Genomic DNA, 17,087 nt, shown 5'->3' on the forward strand with positions numbered 1-17,087 from the left:
CTTATTTTAGATTATGTCATAATAATTTAAAGCAGGGTTTCCACTGCTAGTTACTATTACTTTGCACCCCTTTCCACTAACCGCCAACTTTTCATTTGTGCATAGCTATATAAAAAAATTAAAAAAAACATTGAAGTCCACCAGTCTGTGACTTTTCCTAAAATGATGTTGGGCAGCTAGCACCCATTTTTGTTAAATACAATAAATATTATTCACACAAAAAATATCGATCATGTTTTCTCATTTGCTTTGATTTGCTCCGACATTATTGGGCTTGCTGCTTGCTTGTGTGTGTCCAGTCTGGCTACGTAACACACGCACGTAGCAGAAATTATTTTCCAGACTGGACAGACGGGTTGTAGAAGAGTTGTAGCCTACATGCAAGGGAAAAATATCAATATGATATCAAAAGAAAACGAAATTCGTTTTATAAAGCCAGTATTTAGGAGCAAACTAGTGTAAATGCAAAGGGGAAAAATCAGAGTCGCTGTGCTTTTCATGTAATGTGCCGACGTCAACACGTGTGCGGTGGTGGTGGTGGTGGTGGTAAAAAACATAGTTGATGTGCTGCTCTGTCACAAGAACATTTCATTACTAGTCCATTGATATGGATAAAAAAAATAATGAAATTTGATTGGTGGTGGTCAGAACAAGTCTCACCTCATCAGAATGTCATCTTTATTAAGAAATGACTTTCTGTACCTTGTGATCCAGATCTTCTTGACAGCATGTTTCACATTCTCCCACAGAGTCGACCACAATGCAGAATGCTGGCTAAAACATGGACTGACTAAATGTAAGTTAGTAAATGAAATTCAGTGGTGACATCACACACACAGTGCCCAGTCATAGTGCTGATCACAGGGAGAAACTTTGGCACTGGTCAAACCTGGTATCTTGGTCAACTGGACTTGATTGTAGATACTTGAAGAAGGTGTCTTAGCGTTAGGGGTCATAATGAGACTTTGACATATTATGTCATTAGAGTCGACAAGACCATATACAGCTGCCGAGTGTAATGGCAGTAGCCTGAGTGTCCTACACAATGATTGATAATCACATGTATTGGTTGAGGGATGAGCTACAATAGGTTTGAGACTCAGGACAAGTTTCCCACCTTGGTTCTGAGCAGATTTGAGACAGAAAACATAACTCAGGTTTGTGGTGGATGATATTAGACTTGTGTTATTTCTAATTTGATCTCTTCCTCCTGCCTCAGATGCATGTGAGCTCACACTGGATGTGAACACCGCCTACAAACGCCTCATTATCTTTGATGGGAATCGAAAAGCTGCCTATGGTTTGGAGCAGCCATATCCCGACCACCCTGACAGGTTTGACTACTGTAACCAAGTCCTGACCCAGCAGGGCCTGAGCAGCCGCTGCTACTGGGAGGTGGAGTGGGGAGGACACTGGGCCAGGATCGGAGCGACCTACAAGAGCATTGGTCGCAAGGGTGACAGCGACGACTGTTTGTTGGGATTCAACAGGAAGTCCTGGACTCTGTACTGTTATTTTCAGATGTACACTGCTTGTCATGAAGGCAAGAGCTTTGCTGTTGCCGTTCCCCCCGGGGGCAGCCACAGGGTGGCGGTGTATCTGGACTGGGAGGCTGGCATCCTGTCCTTCTACAGAGTCTCTCCTGGAAGGTCACTGACACATCTCCACACCTTCTTCACCAAGTTCACTGAGCCTCTGTACCCAGCGTTTAGAGCCAACGGTTCCTCCATCACACTGTGTCAGCTGAAATAGCTCAGAGGATCTTTCCTGTCAGTTCTTTATTCGTCAAGTTTCCAGTGTGTAGTGGCTTTAACACTGCACTCATTAAACACTATAGACTAACATGCATTAACATGCAACTCAAACAGAAGGGGCGTGGCTCCATCTGCTCAGAGAGAGGTCTTGGTTCTTGGATCAACATGCTTCAGTTTTTGTTTGTTTTTGTTTAGATACATGTCTACACAGGAATTAATCACCAATGAACCAATGATACTTTTTGTAATCCATAATAAAGACTAAAATATGAATGTTTAATATTGTAGATTGTAATAATAAACATCTGTGGGGTATGTAAAATAACATCTGATTTTGTCCAACTGTGTCTCACAGTCAAAACTGAACTGATTCCATGACATCAACCATGAAGACAATAAACTGATCTTTGATGATGTGTGTGAGTTCAGATCAATGACTGAAAATCACATACTGCATTAAAATACAGAAAACTTTATACTTTATATTCAAAATGTAAAGAATAAAAAAATGTATCTTGTCAATAATGAACAGTTATTTACGTTTCACTTACATTCAGTTAGATGGAATTATGTACACTGTTGTGAAACATTCTGCAGTACCGAATTTTGGCCAGCAGAGGTTGCCATCGAGCTGTCTTCTACTTCTGTTTCTTTGAAATTATGAGATGCAAAGAACACCATTATGGCTTATAACTATGATTTGATAATTATTAGCCTATGAAATGTCATCAGGGATCACTTTTTATTAGATAATTGTAACTTTCTCAAGTAGTAATTAAGCCTGGATCTCCACACCAGATAGTTGGACCAGTCCTAGCCTAGTCAGATACATGAACTGATGATAGTCTAGTACGAAGAGGGGGGTATCATGCACCCCCCGGAAATATACTTCTAACCAGTGTTTCTAGATTGGAAAAAATGTGTAGAAAATGATGAGCTATGTTAAAAAGTTGTCAGAATGTCCCATGTATCATTTTTATGCAAATTAGTGCCGCCATTATCGAAAAAACCTAATTTCACTATATCTCAGCCAATATTGCAGATATCTGAACAAATAAGGTGTCTAGACCCATGTTTTGGGGGTCAGAGATCACAATAAAACTATTCATAAAGTGATCACATGTTGGTGGCATGCTTGTAAGCAAACCTAACCCTTTTACCAATTACAAGACGCCAATATTGGAGATACCAAATAAGGTGTCTAGACAGAGGTTGTTGTGTGTTTAACCAAGGTTTATTTGGATCAAACATCATAATAGAACTCTTGTTGATGTGACCACTCTTCTCTTTCCCATGACAGATAAACAGTCAAGTAAATGGTTCTCCACTATGCATCACTCATCATCGTTTTCACTGAAATCTTCAAAGTTAAACTCATCCTCTCCTTCCTCTTTCTCCTCCTCTTGCTGTTCATGCTCTCCAGTGTCATGGGGATCAACCAGTGAAGTTGGTAGGATAGGACCACAGGACCACACCGGTTTCAACACTCCTTCATCAGTCTTCATCCATCCCTGCCCCTCATCATAGGGTTTTGGTTTTTCCAGAATAGGTTCATCAGCTCACCTGTACAAGGCGACACGGTAGTTCACACGTCAGGCTGCAGGCATGTGGCTTCAGAGCAGAGTGGCACGGAGGAAGGTGAGCCAGGTCAACCTTAGACTTGCAAGTGAGTTTCCTGTCCTCCCCCACGGACAACATCCACTGAAGACTCACAACTCTGTCCAGACATCAGACTGGTGAATTGCTCCAACTGCCTCAGCACCTCAGGCTTGACACTCTAGCAGTCACTGAGTTGACTGAATACGTGAAACCTGTGATTCTTCTTCAAGGGCCCCACCTTCCTTCTCCCTTTGATGGCACTGGTACAGTCTTCTCCACTGAACACATAGAACCCAAGAAGAGTGGTGCAGTGGTCTTCTCCCAGGGATTCTGCAATACTACTACTGCCTGGCTTCTGGTGCACCTGTCCCCACTGATGTTGAGATAGATGTGTTACAGTACGAGCAGAAGCTGTGGGCAAGGCTGCTACAGCTGACTTCATCAGACCCCTACAGTGTGAAGATCCAGGAAGCTTCTCAACATCTCTGAGCTTGCAGAATCCCTGGGAGAAGACTACCGCACCACTCTTCTTGTATTGGGTTCTATGTGTTCATATCAGTGGAGAAGACTGTACCAGTGCCATGTATATATTTTTGGCTTTTTCATGCCTTTATTTGACAGTACAGTTGAGAGAGACAGGAAATAGGGAGGCAGAGAGGGGGGGAATGACACGCAGGAAAGGGCCGTCAGATGTGGGATTCAAACCAGGGCCGCCTGCACGAGGACTATAGCCTCAATATATGGGGCGCCTGCTTAACCCACTGCGCCACTCGACGCCCCGGAAGGTGGGGCCCTTGAAGAAGAATCCCCGATTTCACGTATTCAGTCAACTCAGTGACTGCTAGAGTGTCAAGCCTGAGGTGCTGAGGCAGTTGGAGCAATTCACCTGTCTGATGTCTGGACAGAGTTGTGAGTCTTCAGTGGATGTTGTCCGTGGGGGAGGACAGGAAACTCACTTGCAAGTCTAAGGTTGACCTGGCTCACCTTCCTCCGTGCCACTCTGCTCTGAAGCCACATGCCTGACGTGTGAACTACCGCGTCACCTTGTACTAGCGAGCTGATGAACCTATTCTGGAAAAACCAAAACCCTATGATGAGGGGCAGGGATGGATGAAGACTGATGAAGGAGTGTTGAAACCGGTGTGGTCCTGTGATCCTATCCTACCAACTTCACTGGTTGATCCCCATGACACTGGAGAGCATGAACAGCAAGAGGAGGAGAAAGAGGAAGGAGAGGATGAGTTTAACTTTGAAGATTTCAGTGAAAACGATGATGAGTGATGCATAGTGGAGAACCATTTACTTGACTGTTTATCTGGCATGGGAAAGAGAAGAGTGGTCACATCAACAAGAGTTCTATTATGATGTTTGATCCAAATAAACCTTGGTTAAACACACAACAACCTCTGTCTAGACACCTTATTTGGTATCTCCAATATTGGCGTCTTGTAATTGGTAAAAGGGTTAGGTTTGCTTACTAGCATGCCACCAACATGTGATCACTTTATGAATAGTTTTATTGTGATCTCTGACCCAGGGGTGTAGATCCGATGCCAGGATTGGGGGGGACACAAAGGTGATTTTTTTTTTTTTACCCATATAGAACTCATACCATGCCGCCATTAATCACAACTCTGCAAAGTCTCGGCATATCATTCAAAAAGTACTGCACAGGGAATCATTTATTGTGCTTACCTTTCTTGTTTATTTGTCCTAAACAGCCAACAGCGAGTATCACTGCTGTTATATTAGTAAATTATAATTTAAAGGGTCTCGGACATGTAATGTCTACTCGCGTTCTTATCTTTCGCCTCCCACCGACCCTCCCAGATCCCCAATTCTTCTCACCATCTTCCTTTTCCCCCAGTGTATGGAACTTTATGCACGATTAATTGATATGGATGAATATCAAAATATGAAGCCATAAGATTGAGGGGGTTGTTTTTTTAAAGCCTGCTGATGTCATCAGCGTCTGTGTAAGAAACTACCCGTTCATCTGCATCGTAGTGGAGGAGACCAGAGGTGGGATGTGGAGTCAGAAATATTTTTGTCAAACATTAGGCTATTTGTTCCACCATTTCAATCATTTCTTTTTAGATGTGAAGAATGTGAAGTCTGAAAATACATTTGTTAAATTTTGAATAGTTTGGGGTATTTTTATTGGGGGGGACAATTCATGTTTTTCAGAAATTGGGGGGGACATGTCCCCCCCGTCCCCCCCGGGATCTGCACCCATGCTCTGACCCCCAAAACATGGGTCTAGACACCTTATTTGTTCAGATATCTGCAATATTGGCTGAGATATAGTGAAATTAGGTTTTTTCGATAATGGCGGCACTAATTTGCATAAAAATGATACACGGGACATTCTGACAACTTTTTAACATAGCTCATCATTTTCTACACATTTTTTCCAATCTAGAAACACTGGTTAGAAGTATATTTCCGGGGGGTGCATGATACCCCCCTCTTCGTACTAGACTATGAAGCCTCTTGGATGAGAGGTGAAACTTCTTCCTTGACAAATAACTAAGTCCAGTTGCATTCAATTTAAAAATGTCCTTGCGAATTCTCAAGTAGTCTATTACGTTTTTGTCACACAAGTATGACAATCTCTCGGTTGAACATTAATTTTGCCTTTTTTTTTCAATCCAGGTCAAGTTTTTTTTTTTTTTCTTCATCATCATCATCATATTGGCACCATAGACTGTAAAAAGAATGGACGTAGCGTCCGTGACGTCACCCATTGGTTTTGGGGGAGTCGTTTTTGTGACTCAAATATGGCGGCCTGAACAGCGCCATGTTGGATTGGCCGGCCGAGAACCCGCCCACTGGCCTCGAAGCAGCTGTCCACGGAGCTGCTCGGACCTGTCACTCAACGTTTCCGCGCCCTAATTGGTCAGAGTTTTAACCTTATAACAGTAAAACGGTAGAGTTAAAAAAAAAATTCACCCCCCTCAGAGTGTGTGCGGGGGTAGAAACTATCGATTGAGACGAAAAAACGTTCTGACACCATGCTTTTAACATGTTTACTGAGGATGTAAAGTCGGTGATTTTAACATGGGGGTCTATGGGGAATGCTCCCTTCTGACACCAGCCCCCAGAGGAATCCGAGGGGATTGCAGTTTTTTGAACGCGGAAGTGAGCTTCACTTCTCAGACCGACAACTGCCCCCTTGATTGGCACCAATGTGCTTCCATACCAACCACAGTGGAGCTCACTGCCTGGACACCGCTGTGATCAGAGAGAAACATTCCCTGTTTGGACACCTGACCGTGCACCTGACGGAGCAGGGCGGGGTCATAAGGATGTGGGGGGGGTGAAGACGTGACAGAAGGACACAATTAAAGTAGTAGGCTATTTAAATGTACTCAGACATCGTCATAGTGTAAACAGCCTGAAGGAAGCAGACAGAGCTGCAGCTGAGTGAGTCTCTAACCGACTGAACTGAACCGAAACTAAACTAACGGAGCCTCTTTCCTCTGTCTCGTCCTGTGATTGGTCCCTACCTGGGCGTCGTGTTTTTCGGGTGTCTTCGGGTTTGCAGTGTTGGAAATGAAACTTTTTCTGGAGATTAACCTGTGCCATACCGTTGTGAGTTTGACTCTGTCGTTTCACAGTGAAGAGTGAGTGACACGGACAGCGACTCCAGCAGTTAAACGGTAAGTTAGTTGTTAATGAATGACAGCTCTGGTTTGTGTCCCAAAAACGAAAACTTCCTGGATATTTAACTGCGTCACAAGACTTTGTATTGAGTCTGTGGACTTTGTGTTGTTTATATCAGTCATAAATGCAGCGGAGAGACACCGACAGCTTCCTCCGTTATCGGTGAGTTACTGTTTAAGTTTATGACAGGATTTGCAGATAAAACGGCAGGAAAACAACAAGAAACAAAGACGGTTCAGCTCATTAAAAGAAATTAAACATTCTGTTGATTCATCGCTGCCATTTGAACCGACTTCCTTTGGTTTTTAAGCAGTAGCCTCTGTAGAGTTAGTTAAAAACAAACAAAAAAACAATATCTCTCGGGTTATCAGTGAATTACCCATGTTTTGTTTTTTTTAAGCCTATGAAAGGTTCAGTTTAATATATTTTGATGGTGGAAACCGTCACTTCCTACTAATAAACTGTGGACTGAAAACACTGATCTTATCTCGCTGAACTGACTGGACAAGATGAACTAGTCTAGGCTTTTTCTTCCAAGGAGTGGAATAACAGAGCTTGGTTTTTTTCCACATAATTTGATAATAGGTTAAAGATATTCTGTAGCATCTCCATATTGCACCTCCCTCTGCTGAACAAACAAAAACACACAAAATGAGACTTATGGCCATCAGCTCTCCATCTTTTTTATATTTATGTTAAAGAATTGGGACAGGCGTCCAAAACAGTGATGAGTGGTGGTCACCCTAAATCAGCTCATTAACATTAAATCCATCCATCCAGTATCAGATCAGAACCGTGAAACTTATGTATTTTTCCTTAATTCTGGTGTCATCCTAATGCAGTCATGTCACGTTTGCACAGAGACATTAACTGGACCTGTGTTTTCTTCTCTACAGGTGAAATGGAGAAACTGCATCAATCAGACCTCATCCTGGAGGAGGGAGGAGATGGGAAACCAGATGGAGACGCTCAGAGAAAAAGGAAGTCAGAAAGTGATGGAGACAAGGGACAAGGTACAAAAAAACATGTTTGATTTTTACAGCGGAAGCTACAGACTCAACTAAAAACAGCATTATTACAGTCATAACACATTATTATATAAATATAAGGTTGTGTGTAATGTATGTGTGTTGTGCACTTATACATCATTTTGTTATAAGGGAGACCGGGGATGGTTGTAACAAGTAGTAGCAGCCTGTGGAAGACAGACAATCTCGGAAGAAAAAAACTCATTTTGAGGCATGAAAGTATTTTTTGGCCTTCCATTTGTTTTTGTGACAGCATCACCTGCTTTGTAGTTAACCTCATTAAACTTACATCACGGTTATTGTGTGTCTATGTAATTGTCTTTCATGCAGATTGTCGGTGATAATGTTTAAGTTGTTAACCGTAAGGTAAACTGGTTCATGGCTAAAATGATCTGGGTTAGTTCTAACAGTAATTTAGTACTCCAACCCAAATTTTAATTGCATTTATGTTTTCTTTGAATTCCAGTATGCCTAGGTCTTGAAAGACAAAGATGAAAGGGTTAGGGTTTAGGTTAGGATCAGACTATGGCTGACAGTAATTAATATACTTGAGACACGCATAAACACACCCATACACCTCCACACACACACCAGTTATGTTAAAAAGTAATTTAAGTGTTGATTAAAAAGCTTTCAAATCAGGTTTTTCTCACAATCCTTATTTAATAATGTTACATCCAAGCCCAGGCTGTGTTACAACAACTTACCCAGACTATGGGATGAATTGTAACATTTCACTCCTTATGTTTGAGACCAAACCATTTCCTGTTTGTGTTGCAAAGATAACAGCTACGCCATTTAAAGAGGAACTAAGCAAGTCCGGTCGCTTTCCCTCTGTTTTACTAGCCCTCCCCTGCCCATGTGCATTTGTTTTTAATAAAGATGGTGAAAAATCAATCCATGGAGCAGTGGATAACGTTATACGATATTACCACAGATATACAGTATATATCTGTGTAGTCTTAAGTGTCATAAACAATAAATAAAAAATAAAAAAAGGTATTGATGCAAGGTTGTTTTTCAACCATGATACGCCAGGTAAAGGCTGAGAGCCTCCATTCTCACTCGTAACAAGTTGCAAGTCATGTAGTTAACTATCACAATTACTCCAGAGCTTTTTTTTAAGGTAAATTGAGGTAAAGATGTAGCATAGCCATGGGAAAAATCCTGCTTAATTCCTCTTGAATACCAGACATGGAACTAGTTTGTGTCACATTTTGAACGCACTGGTTTAGAGCTCCAAGATACAGACAGAAGAGTCAGGAATGTCTCCCTATCTAGGGTAAAACTAAAGCATACTTTATTGTCCCATGAAGGGAAACTTGTCTTGGGTGCCAGACTGCTTCATTGCACACATCTATCATCTGTAAAATCTTCACTGTTTGTCAAACTAGTTTCAGAGCTGGGTTCATTTGACCTTTAATAGATAACAGCCCAGAATGTTTTCTGTTTTCATTAAAGGTAAAAAACACAAGAAATCAGATGGAGGAAGAACGACTGATCTGGTCAGCAGTGACCTGCAAGATGTGTGAGTAGACCTGCTAGAAATATTAATAAATGCTAATAATAATATATAAAACCCAATTTAGATATGTAGATTTTCAACTCTCATTTAAAATGTTCACAGAGCTTCTCTAACGGCTCCTTAAAGTTATGGAGACAACATGAAAATAAAGAGTTCCTGCTGACACTGTGACAAAATTATGTAAAATAAAATACAAATACAAAAAAGAATCATGAGGAATCCAAAGGATTAAATAAGTTTCGATCAGGACAGACTAATAAGAATAAAAGGAAGACAGGTTTGAGAAATGTAATGACATTTATTGTGCAGAAATAACTTTGGCGCTTAGACTATATGGGTATTGCAAAAGCGCCCAGAAAACTCATTCACTCCAATGTATGTGTGTTGCCCACTTGCTTGTAAATTGATGAAAACGGCCGTGTTTTTGTTTTTAGGTGTCTTGGTCATATCAAATTATACTTATAATTTGTTTATTACAAAATGTAGATTGAAACGTTAATGTAGACAACTGTTTTTTTTGTTGTTCTTTTTTTTTACTAGCCAATGTGTCAATGTTTATCTGTAAAGGATCCTCAATGATGCTATTAACGTGGGTGATCTATAAATGTCCTTAAATGATTGAAAACACCACACTTGCTCATTCACCAACAATGCAGAGATGTAAGTTCTTGGGCGCTTTTGCAAAACCCATATTCCTCCACCAGGAGGCGCTGCCATTGGACCAATGCTGTCGTTATTCTCTCTTCCAGTGCTCTAGACCCTGGGAAGTAGATCAGCTTAATAACTGATCTATGGATGTGAAGCTTGTGTAGCCGATGATCGTATCTGGCCCTCTGCGGTGTGTTTTCTCACGGCCTGCCCTAGGTGGGGTTCGAATCCTTGTCTCCTGCACGGCAGGCGACGATGCTAACCGCTTCGCCAAGAGGTGAACAACCGCTTGGCAAGGTGGTTAGCATGTCCTTTATGGGTGAGTGAGTGCACCTCCATTACACTTGCATCTGAAGAAGACTTCCCCTGGGCCAAGACACTGGTGGTGGTAGGGAGGATGAGACCTTCTGTCATGGAAGCCTCCGGTTGAAGTTTCCAATGAAGATGGTCTGTATCTTAAATGTGGTGGCGAAGGGGTGGAGTGAGAGGATAGTGGGAAAATAGGTTGTCGACTCAGTGGTATTAAAGAGTCTTCCTGACTGAACCTTCGCTAAGCTCCATTTTCCAGGATGCCTGGTGGTCAAGTGGTTAGACCGATCATCTCCACAAATCTCTTGCAGTATTTTTCATCTCGACCAACGACATTTAACCCTGGCTCACAGGAAATGACACATTTTACCTCACAATAGGGGAGGAGGAGCAGTGAGACTCCTAGCAAATGGGTAGAAACAAGTGCCAAAGACGCTGTTAAGAAGTGGATCGTACAGTAGAGACTGGTTGCTAAGGACTGACATGCATGTGAGGAAGGTGCGTGGTGTTGGGGGGCTCCTCAAATTGGTGGCAGCTGCTCCCGAAAGGGAGGTCGGGATTTTTGGCCAGGACTGGAAAGGAGGAAGAGGCCACCAGAGGAAAAAAGGTGACTTTACGACGCACCGAAGAGACTGAAGCAACATCCGCCACACCACCACTTATTTTTCTTTTGAACCACACTTAATAAACTTAAACCAACCAAGCAAGCACGGGCTGTCCAGGGAACCAGAGTCAGAAGAGATGGTCAACCTGGGTGAGTCTTCACGACACACGACCCCCTCCAGGTAGGAAGTTCTCACCCAGGGAAACCAGACTCCATTTACAAGTCGATACATCACGCAGAGACTGGAAGGTTTGTGCTAAGTGCTGGGCTAACCTTAGGGAGGAGGGTTTGGTTAGATAGAGCCGAGGCGGGCCTGGCATCGTAACAATCGTACTACACTGGTCTTTCAACAAAACAACAATGATTCGTTTTCTCTCCCTCTACTTTGGACATGTATTCTAATATAAGCCAATGCCAATGAATATTATGGGAGGAGACATGTTTAGTCTTTGGTTACAGAGTCCAACAAGAAGCACCAGCGTCTCCATGTCCCAGTGGAGTCTCCCTGAAGAGCGACCACTCCATGAAGTCACCTCTGAAATTCAGTGGAGCAGAGGTTCCTCCTGATGAACGGTGAGAAGGACAACGTGTCCTCCAACACTGAATAAAATATTTCTGTAAAACATCACTGTCAGTGTGAGATCTTCCTGTGTTTTCAGTCTGCACATGTATTTACAGATGGACACACTTAGGAGCTTCCAGTGACCAGACTGCTTCAAGTCAGACCCTGAACCGAAAGGTGGATGTATTTAAAGAAAGGAGCTCTGTGGGGGGGTTGGCCTCCTGCTATGTGCACTCTGTATAACAGATGCTGCTGCCAGCAGACCTGACAAAGACAAAGATGCAGCACTGATTTCTTCACTGAATTCTCCATATATCGTTTAAATATAAAGTATTATTGAACTGAAATCTCTTTATTTCAGGATTTTGAGGACACGGTTTTTGAATTCATAAAATCAAACATGATGAGAGTTTGGAACGTCCTCAGTTCCAATGGAGAGTGTGAGAAAGGCAAAGAAAAGGAGGAGGAGGTTGATGAAGAACTGACTGAGTCAGAAACTGGAGCCAAAGAAGGATTTCTGCAGATCGTCCTGCATGCTTTGAAGACCATGAAACAAGATGCTTATGCCACCCTCCTCCAGCAAAGTAAGAGATTTGAGATGCTGATTTTGAAATATCCGCTCAGAGAGAGTAGGCCTATGTGTGTGACGTCAGAGTCATATGTTTCTAATACATGTGAGAAATTTGGTAGACACATCAAACATGGAGAGACTTACAAAGAATCTATTGCAGTGATAAATGGGAAGTCAGTTATTTTAAATGTCCTCTGCACTTTTGAGTCTGTTTTGCAATTCTGGGTGTACCTTGAATTTTAGTTGGCAATGGCATGAAACAGGAAATTGCTATAATTCAAGCACACATTGTCCAAACTGGCCCAATCTTTATACGATACCCAGATACTCAGACAAGATTGTCATTAATTTGTCCATGTTGAGCCCTATCATTAACTGTGTTTTTAAAGTGATTCTTCAGCTAGTTCAGAGACCTTTCTACTGCAGATATACTTAGTGGCCATTTGTACCTCATACAACCCCACTTCAAAAAAGGTGAACTATCCCTTTAAGTTGGCTAATGAAAAATCTTTCTCCTGTTAGGATTTTATGGAAATCTCATCATATATCAGCGAAAACATAAATCCTATATGAAAAGGAGACATGAGCAAATGGCTGAAGGAATTACATACCACCAAAATACGATAGCCCTTAATAAGATATACACAGAACTCTACCTACTTGATGGAGGCATCAGAGAAATCAACAGTGAACATGAGGTGAGACAAAATGAGAAGGCTGTCAACCGTCCAAGGTCAGTAGAAACACCAATCAAGTGTGACGACATCTTCAAGCCCTTAACCAAACATGGCAAACCAGTCAGAACAGTTCTCACCCAGGGGATCGCAGGAATCGGTAAAACTGTCCTGGCACAGAAGTTCATGCTGGACTGGTCCGAGGACGAGGCCAATCAGGACATCCAGCTCCTATTTTCACTTCCTTTTAGGGAGCTGAATTTACTCAGAGATGAGGAAACAAGCCTGATGGAGCTTCTGTATGTCCTCACTCCAGGCCTGAGAGAATCTGGACTCAAAGACCTGAAGATGTACAAAGTCCTGTTTGTACTGGACGGTCTTGATGAATGCAGACTGGATCTGGATTTTAATGGAAACAAGAGATGCTATGATGCTACACAGGTGGCCTCAGTAGATGTGCTGCTAACAAACCTCATTGCAGGTAATCTGCTACCAAAAGCCAGTGTGTGGATCACTACCCGACCGGCTGCAGCCGGCCGCATCCCTCCACAGTATGTTGACCGGGTGACTGAGATACGAGGCTTCAGTGACCAACAGAAGGAGCAGTACCTCCACAAGAAAATTGATGATGAATACTTGGCCAAAAGAGTAGTCACTCACATCAAGTCAACCAGAAGTCTCCACATCATGTGCCATGTGCCGGTGTTTTGCTGGATTTCCTCCATTGTCCTGGAAAAAATGTTTGCCAGTGCAGGAGGAGGGAAGATGCCAAAGACACTGACTCAGATGTACATCCACTTCCTGGCACACCAGACCACACAGATGCAAGCCAAGTACTGCAAAGAGCAAGAACTGGACCCTCAACACACTTACAAGACAATTATTTCCCTTGGGAAGTTGGCCTTCGAGCAGTTGCAGAAAGGCAACCTGATCTTCTATGAAGAGGATCTTAGAGAGTGTAGGATTGATGTGAAAGAGGCATCTATATACTCAGGGGTCTGCACTCAGGTCTTCAAGGAAGAGTCTTGGTTGCAGCACCAAGTCTTCTGCTTTGTCCATCTGTCTGTCCAAGAGTTTCTTGCAGCCCTGTTTGTCCATGTGACGTACAAGGTCAGTGGTGTCAACCTGATGATCAAGGAATCTGGAGAATCACCCAAAACAAAGTCTTTGTCCAACGTACACAAAGCAGCAGTGGACAGTGCTTTAGAAAGCAACAATGGCCACCTGGATCTCTTCTTGCGTTTCCTCCTCGGACTCTCTCTGGACTGCAGTCAGGATCTGCTCAGAGGCCTGAAGATACAGGTCCAAACCTGTGACTCTCAAAGTCGCGAGGAAACCATCAAGTACATCAAAGACAGAATCCAGCAGAGTCCTCACCCTGACAGGTGTATAAATCTCTTCCACTGTCTGAATGAGTTGAACGATGACTCTCTGGTGGAGGAGATCCAGAAGTACTTGGACTCAGGTCGAGACTCGATTACAGATCAGTTCTCTTCAACTCAGTGGGCAACTCTGGTCTTTGTGTTGCTGACCTCTCAGGAGAATCTAGAGCTGTTTGAACTGAAGAAGTACTCCAGAAGTGAAGAAGGTCTTCAGAGGCTCCTCCCAGTCCTGAAAGCATCTAAATCATCAAAGCAAGTATCTCTGCAAATATTACAAATCTCACCATGACAAATCATATGATTGTTTGTTAGACCTTAAGCACACACCGGTCAACCTCAGTGTTGTGGATGACTGCATTTTATACAACCTTAAAGTCTTTTGTCTTTGTCCATCAGGTTGAATGACTGTGGACTCAGTGCAACCTGCTGCCAGGCGCTGTCCTCCTCTCTCTCAGCATCAGAGCTGTGTGATTTAGACTTAAGTGACAATAGTTTACAAGACTCTGGAGTTGAGCTCCTCTGTCCTGGACTCCAGAGTCCACACTGCAGACTGAAGACACTCATGTGAGCAACATACATTTTCTGGATCTCCTCCAGTTCCTGATACTTTCTTACTGGAAGTTAAGCATCAAAAGATCATTTCAGTTTTTTTCCAACCATTTTCTTCTTAAGTAAATAACCTGACAACTTTGCCAAACTAAAGTTCCTTTTCCAATAGTCAAAAAAAACAACCTGTTGTGTTAACACAACATCTACATGAGCTCACTCTTCCATCCAAGGTTTACCTTGATTTACAAAAAAACTGTGTACACCCACCGACGTCAGTTGAAAAGGGGGTATAATATCCACTCATCATCCCTGTGGGATTTGTCCTTTTGACTTCTCTGTTCGTCCCTTCAGTCTTAACAGATGTGATCTCACCCAGAGATGCTGTGAACAGCTGGCTTCAGTCCTCAGCTGTTCCTCATCACCGCTTCAGGAGCTGGACCTGAGCGACAATGACATTGGAGACGAGGGAGTGAAGCAGCTCAGCATCGGATTGGGAAATGAGTGCTGTAAACTGGAAGCACTCAGGTAATGTTATTCTGGAACAGTGGTCATCCCTCACCATGACTCTGTCCTGACACACTCAGCTTTCTCTCTTTACATTTTGTCAGTTTTTGTTTGAGGTTTATTTGGATTCTGCCTCTCACCAGGTTGTGGTTCTGCTGCGTTACGGAGAGAGGTTGTGGTTTCTTGGCCTCAGCAGTAAAGTCCAACCCCTCCTACCTGAAAGAGATTGACCTGAGCTACAATCACCTGGGAGAGTCTGGAGTGAAGCTCATCTCTGACGCTCTGGAGGAGGGACCATGGGGATCAGCAAAACTGAGGTAAAAGGAACACTGTCAGTGTGTTGCTACATCACAAGTGAATATCATTAGAGATCAGTTTTGTGGGAACTCTAAGATAAGATAAGAATAAGATAAGAAGACTTTATTCTCCAATGGTTTAAAAACACAGTGGAAATTTGCCTTTGGCATCTTGGTAGTCAGCCTCTGGTGTCTCAGCCTGCAGACATTTACATTTCTGTGCCTTGTTATTCAGACTTTCATGACAGAATGTTATATTTCTCCACAGAGTCGACCACAATGCAGAATGCTGGCTAAAACATGGACTGACTAAATGTAAGTTTAAATATTCTATAGTGACGTACTGTAACTCACACATACACACAAACCATGTACCGTTAACAGTGGTCACTAGAGGGAGAAACTGTGGCCCAGTTCACACCTGGTATTAATCTGCACCTTCAGTGATCAATAACAGTGATAATAACTGTTCACACCATATTTAAAATGCAACTCTATTGATCACTTGTGATTGGCTTTTAGTTCCTGCTTCATATGCAGAAAAAAAAGAGATGGTTGGTTAATACCAGGTTTGAATGGGATCTGTGTTGCCACAGTTTTCCAAGTTTTCCACCTTGGTTGTGGACAGATTTGAACCAGAAAACATAACTCCAGGTTTGTGGTGGATGATATTAGACTTGTGTTATTTCTAATTTGATCTCTTTCTCCTGCCTCAGATGCATGTGAACTCACACTGGATGTGAACACTGTCCACAAACTCCTCATTCTCTCTGATGGGAACCGAAGAGTTTCCCAGGGAAAAGAGCAGCAGCCGTATCCCGACCACCCAGACAGGTTTGAAGACTGGCCCCAAGTTCTGTCCCAGCAGGGCCTGAGCAGCCGCTGCTACTGGGAGGTGGAGTGGGAAGGGAACTGGGTTGAGATTGGGGTGACCTACAAGAGCATCGCTCGCGAGGGTGATCGCAACAACTGTGTGATGGGATACTACAAGATGTCCTGGGCTCTGCACTGTTCTGGTCAGAGGTACACTGCATATTACAAAGGCAAAGACTTAAACATTGCAGTTCGCTCTGGGGGCAGCCACAGGGTGGCGGTGTATCTGGACTGGGAGGCTGGCATCCTGTCCTTCTACAGAGTCTCTCCTGGAAGGTCACTGACACATCTCCACACCTTCTTCACCATATTCACCGAGCCTCTGCACCCAGGGTTTAGAGTCTGGGCCCCCGGTTCCTCTATCACATTTTGTTAGCTGAAGTAGCTCAGAAGATCTTCCTTTCAGCAGAGGTGATGACTCCCCCAACAGGTGCCATGTCCCCATCGGACTATAAACTGATCATTGATGGTATCTATGATTTCAGATTTCAAATTTTCATTTTTAAAGGTATATTGTGTAGGAATTCCTCCCATCTATCGTTG

The 17,087-nt window shown here is 42.9% G+C and overlaps 1 protein-coding gene and 2 pseudogenes across 3 annotated transcripts in view; all 3 read left to right on the forward strand.

Moving 5' to 3' along the window:
• Window positions 1-669: 669 nt before the first annotated feature.
• LOC146972737 (neoverrucotoxin subunit beta-like) lies at window positions 670-1,845 on the forward strand. The gene is made up of 2 exons (XM_085803244.1): window positions 670-796; window positions 1,220-1,845. Exons 1-2 carry the CDS (start codon window positions 670-672, stop codon window positions 1,750-1,752), a joined length of 660 nt encoding a protein of 219 aa, XP_085659370.1. The 3' UTR covers window positions 1,753-1,845.
• Window positions 1,846-6,887: 5,042 nt separating this feature from the next.
• The window catches only part of LOC146972738 (NACHT, LRR and PYD domains-containing protein 3-like), a 42,276-nt pseudogene continuing 32,076 nt past the window's right edge, over window positions 6,888-17,087 (forward strand). The window contains exons 1-4 of the transcript XR_015037902.1: window positions 6,888-7,015; window positions 7,916-8,032; window positions 9,509-9,575; window positions 11,593-11,706. The product of XR_015037902.1 is annotated as an NACHT, LRR and PYD domains-containing protein 3-like (transcript). The remainder of the gene's footprint in view (window positions 7,016-7,915; window positions 8,033-9,508; window positions 9,576-11,592; window positions 11,707-17,087) is intronic.
• Window positions 12,138-16,929, forward strand: LOC146972739 (NACHT, LRR and PYD domains-containing protein 3-like; annotated as a pseudogene). Its single transcript, XR_015037904.1, has 7 exons — window positions 12,138-12,279; window positions 12,789-14,574; window positions 14,719-14,886; window positions 15,223-15,396; window positions 15,519-15,692; window positions 15,940-15,986; window positions 16,388-16,929. The product of XR_015037904.1 is annotated as an NACHT, LRR and PYD domains-containing protein 3-like (transcript).

The sequence above is a fragment of the Trachurus japonicus genome, chromosome 16, assembly GCF_045865225.1.
Source record: "Trachurus japonicus isolate A0001 chromosome 16, Traja_1.0".
Taxonomy (NCBI): Eukaryota; Metazoa; Chordata; class Actinopteri; order Carangiformes; family Carangidae; genus Trachurus; species Trachurus japonicus.